Source organism: Macaca fascicularis, chromosome 5 (genome assembly GCF_037993035.2).
Source record: "Macaca fascicularis isolate 582-1 chromosome 5, T2T-MFA8v1.1".
Lineage (NCBI taxonomy): Eukaryota > Metazoa > Chordata > Mammalia > Primates > Cercopithecidae > Macaca > Macaca fascicularis.
Genome location: NC_088379.1, coordinates 157,973,348 through 157,978,647, shown reverse-complemented (window position 1 = coordinate 157,978,647; position 5,300 = coordinate 157,973,348). Strand labels below are relative to the sequence as shown.

Here is a 5,300-nt window from a genome sequence, read left to right as displayed (position 1 = left end):
AAGCAAGGAGAAATTGGCTGCTAAGAGACTAAAAATAGAACTATTGATGGTCTCAGTAAGTCTGAGAAGGTCAAAATTGGAGGTTAGGATCTGCTAAGGAGGGGTGGTCAAGGTAAGCACTCTATGTTTTTAAATGGAGCTCCAAAAGGAGTATGTTTTGGAGTTAGAACAATTAGAAATGGGCCAGGCCTTTTACAAAGAATGAATAAAATCCAGCTTCAAATAAAAGTCAGTCTCTGATTGGATTAAGATGATCTGCTGTTACTCTAACTACCTAAAGGAAGCTAAAGCAATTGTCTCTGGAGGAAGATAACATTATCCAGAGTAACTAGCACTTTTATATACAATATCTGACATTCAACCAAACATTAAAAGTTAAACAGAAAGATAGAACTAGGAGAAAAAAAAGCAATAAAAACAGATTCACAGGTCATCCAAACATAGGCATTATCACACAGGGACTTTAACTGTAATCAATATGATCAAGAAAATAGGAGACAATATGGAGAATTTTACTAGAGATTTGGAATCTATATTAAAAAAGTAACCAAATGGAAATGATAGAACCAGAAAATATATCGCCAGGTCGCTGTCGCTCCACGCCGCCCGTCGCGCTGCCCGCCCGCTCAGCGTCCGCCGCCGCCATGGGAGTGCAGGTGGAAACCATCTCCCCAGGAGACGGGCGCACCTTCCCGAAGCGCGGCCAGACCTGCGTGGTGCACTACACGGGGATGCTTGAAGATGGAAAGAAATTTGATTCCTCCCGGGACAGAAACAAGCCCTTTAAGTTTATGCTAGGCAAGCAGGAGGTGATCCGAGGCTGGGAAGAAGGGGTTGCCCAGATGAGTGTGGGTCAGAGAGCCAAACTGACTATATCTCCAGATTATGCCTATGGTGCCACTGGGCACCCAGGCATCATCCCACCACATGCCACTCTCGTCTTCGATGTGGAGCTTCTAAAACTGGAATGACAGGAATGGCCTCCTCCCTTAGCTCCCTGTTCTTGGATCTGCCATGGAGGGATCTGATGCCTCCAGAAGTGTGCACATGAATCCATGTGGAGCTTTTCCTGGTGTTCCACTCCACTCTGTATAGACATCTGCCCTGACTGAATGTGTTCTGTCACTCAGCTTTGCTTCTGACACCTCGGTTTCCTCTTCCCCTTTCTCCTCGTATGTGTGTTTACCTAAACTATATACCATAAACCTCAAGTTATTCATTTTATTTTGTTTTCATTTTGGGGTGAAGATTCAGTTTCAGTCTTTTGGATATAGATTTCCAGTTAAGTACATGGTCAAGTATTAACAGCACAAGTGATAGGTTAACGTTAGAATAGGAATTGGTGTTGGGGGGGTTGCAAGAATATTTTATTTTAATTTTTTGGATGAAATTTTTATCTATTATATATTAAACATTCTTGCTGCTGCGCTGCAAAGCCATAGCAGATTTGAGGCGCTGTTGAGGACTGAATTATTCTCCAAGTTGGGAGATGTCCTTGGGTTAAATTAAAAGCCCTGCCTAAAACTGAGGTGGGGATGGGGAGAGCCTTTGCCTCCACCATTCCCACCCCATCCTCCCCTTAAACCCTCTGCCTTTGAAAGCAGATCATGTTCACTGCGATGCTGGACACTACAGGTATCTGTTCCTGGGCCAGCAGGGACCTCTGAAGCCTTCTTTGTGGCCTGGATTATTTTTTTGTTTTTATTTTTTTTCGTCCTGTGGTTTTTCTAATGGACTTTCAGGAATTTTGTAATCTAATAACTTTCCAAGCTCCACCACTCCCTAAATCTTAAGAACTTTAATTGACAGTTTCAATTGAAGGTGCTGTTTGTAGACTTAACACCCAGTGAAAGCCCAGCCATCATGACAAATCCTTGAATGTTCTCTTAAGAAAATGATGCTGGTCATCGCAGCTTCAGCATCTCCTGTTTTTTGATGCTTGGCTCCCTCTGCTGATCTCAGAGTTTCCTGGCTTTTCCTCCCTCAGCCCCTTCTCACCCCTTTGCTGTCCTGTGTAGTGATTTGGTGAGAGAAATCGTTGCTGCCCCCTCCCCCCAGCACCATATATGAGTCTCAAGTTTTATTATTGCAATAAAAGTGCTTTATGCCGGCTTTTCTCAAAAAAAAAAAAAAAAAAAAAAAGAACTGGAAAATATAATAACTGAAATTAGTTGATGAATTTAATAGCAAATTAGATACACCTGAAGAGGGGATTAGTAATCTAGAGCAGAGTTCAGAAGAAAATATCAAAACTGAAGGAAGGAGATCAAAAAGATTAGAAAATGCAGGGAAGAATATGAGAGACACATTGAACACAGTGTAAAAATATCTCAAAAGTATGTAACTGGAGTTCCAGAAGGGGAGAAGAGAGAGCATGGAGCAGAAACAATATCTGACGACAACATCTGAGTACTTTCCAAAAATGGCAAAACACACTAAGCGATAGCTTCAAACTCAGCAACCTGAAGCAGAATAAATTAAAAAAGACTATATATAGGCATAATATAGTGAGACAAAACACAAGAAAACAAAACAAAGAAAAAATCTTAAAAGTATATAGATGGCAAATAAGCATGGGGAAAGATGCTATGTATCATAGGTCACTGGAGAAATTTGAATTAAAACAATAAGGGCTACCACTATACACCTATTAGAATATCCAAAATCTGAAACACTGGTAACACCAAGTGCTGGCAAGGATGTGGAGTAACAGGAACTCTCATTCATTGCAGGTGGAAATGCAAAATTGTACAGCCACTTTGGAAGACAGTTTGGCAGTTTTTTACAAAACTCAACATGTTCTTACCATATGATCCAGCAATCATGATTCTTGGAGTTTATTCAAAGGAGTTGAATACTTGGTGTTTATTCAAAGGAGTTGAATCCACACAGAAACCAGCACATGGGTGTTTATAGCAGTTTTTTCACAATTGCAAAAACTTGGAAGCAACCAAGATATTCTTCAATAGCCCATTAAATAAACTGTGGTATGTCTATATAATGCAACATTATTCAGCAGATATAACGGTTCTCAATTTTATGTTCTTAATAACAAAGGTCCAAAAATATATAATACAAAAATTGGCATATCCAAGAGAAGAAATAGACAAGTCCATGATCTGGGTGGGAAATTGTAACACACTTCTCTAAAAAATAAAGGGAAAAAGTAAACAAAAGCAAACAAAAAGAAAAAATACTCATTAAGAATATGGAAGATTTGAAACACAAAGTTTGCAAACTTGTCTTAACCGAAATTTTCAAAATACTGCAAACAACTGCACAATGGACATTTTTTAATGTTCACGTGGACCATTTATCAAAACTGACCTTATATGGGGCCATCAAACAAAATTTAAAACTTCAAAGTATTGAAATTGTACAGATTATGTCTATGATCACAATGGAAGCAAGCAAGAAATCAATCAGAAAAAATAATTAATACTTCCTTAATATTAGGATATTAAGTAATGCACTGCTAAATAACCCATGGATCAAAAATGCATTCTTAATGGAATTATAAAATGTTTTAACTAAATTATAATATAAATACTACATTACAAAACATATGGGGTGCAGCTAAAACCATACTCAGAGGAAAATGTATAGCTTAAAATGGATAGTTTAGAAAAGAAGAAAAATTGAAAGTTAATGACCCATCTAGTTCAAGAATTAAATTGTCTAACTTACTTGTTAAACCCCAAGAAAGCACACAGAAATAATAAAGAAAAAAGCAGAAATTAAGGAATTAGAAAATAACAAAACAATAGAAAAAATCAACAAAGCCAAGGCTGATGAGAAAAAAAAAGATGCATAGTAGTATATGAGGAATCAAAAAGGTGACATCACTATAGATTTTTAAAGTATTAAAAGTATAATATGGGAAAATTATGAACATCTTTATGTCACTAAAATGTAGGTAAAATAAATTCCTAGGAAAACACAACTTAATAAAATCTATAAAAATTTTAAAATCTGAATAACTTTCCATTTATAAAAACTGAATCTGTTAAAAATCTTCCTACAGTAAAAATTTCTATACTACTTGTTTTTATGACTAAATTCTTCCAAACATTTTCAGGAAAATAACCTCTATCATAACACACAAACTTTTCTAGAGAATAGAAAAAGAGGGAATACTTCCCAACCTGTTTCATGAGGCTAGTATAACCTTGGTAACAAAATCTGACAAGATAGTTAAAGTAAAAGTATAAGCTGATTTCTCTTATGAACATAGATGTTGAAATTCTAAGCAAGATATCAGCAAATTAAAATCAGTGATGTGTAAAGAAGGAAATATAGCTAAATCAGTTTTATCCTAAGAATTCAAAGTTTGATTAATATTCAAAGATCAATAAGTTTAAATCTCTATATTAGTAGAATAAAAGAGAACTATCATATAATAATCTTAATATGCTATGGTTTGGCTGGATCCCCACCCAAATCTCATCTTGAACTGTAGCTCCCATAATTCCCACGTGTTGTGGGAGGGACCCAGTGGGAGATAACTGAATCATAAGGGTGGTTTCCCTCATACTGTTCCCACGGTAGTGAATAAGTCTCACAAGATCTGATAATTTTATCTTGGCTGTCATTCCCTCTTGCCTGCCACCATGTAAGAAGTCCCTTTGCTCTTCCTTCATCTTCCACCATGATTTTGAGGCCTCCCAACCATGTGGAACTGTGAGTCAGTTAAACCTCTTTCCTTTATAAATTACCTAGTTTCGGGTATGTCTTTATTAGCAGTGTGAGAACAGACTAATACATAATAGATGCAGAAAAAGCATTTGATTAAATTCAATATACATTGATGACAAAATAGAAGGGAACTTGCTTAATCTGATAAAAGATGTCTACAAGAAAATCTATAGCAAACATCATATTTAATCATCCAATATTAAAATCTTTTCCCTGAGATTGGTAATAACACAAAGATGCCCCCATTACCACTTTTTCAGCATCATTTCAGAGGCTTTAGCCAGTGCAAGAAGGCAAGAAAAAAATGTAAAAGAATTGGGAAAGAAGAAATAAAACCATCATTTTTATTTTCAAAAGTCCAATAGAATCTACAGCTGAGCTTTTTGAATTAATAAATTCAACAAATTTGCTGGCTATAAAGTCAATACATAAAAATCAATTATATTTCGAAATATCCACAACAAATAACTAGAAAGCTAATTTTAAAACTTGATGCCATTTACAATAGCATTAATAGAACCAAACATTTAGGAATAAATTCAACAGACAAGAAAAAGATCTCTATACAGAAACTAAACAGTTTGCAACATTAAAGAAAATCTAAA

The 5,300-nt window shown here is 36.0% G+C and overlaps 1 protein-coding gene across 1 annotated transcript; it reads left to right on the top strand.

The window, feature by feature from the left end:
* Window positions 1-589: 589 nt before the first annotated feature.
* On the top strand, window positions 590-1,219 carry LOC102141598 (peptidyl-prolyl cis-trans isomerase FKBP1A). Its single transcript, XM_045392963.3, has one exon. It carries the CDS (start codon window positions 645-647, stop codon window positions 969-971), a length of 327 nt encoding a protein of 108 aa, XP_045248898.2. The 5' UTR covers window positions 590-644; the 3' UTR covers window positions 972-1,219.
* The last annotated feature ends 4,081 nt before the right edge of the window (window positions 1,220-5,300 follow it).

Bases quoted from the DNA above. Each gene is read 5' to 3' on its own strand.
- LOC102141598 (XM_045392963.3), top strand. From the start codon at position 645: ATGGGAGTGCAGGTGGAAACCATCTCCCCAGGAGACGGGCGCACCTTC.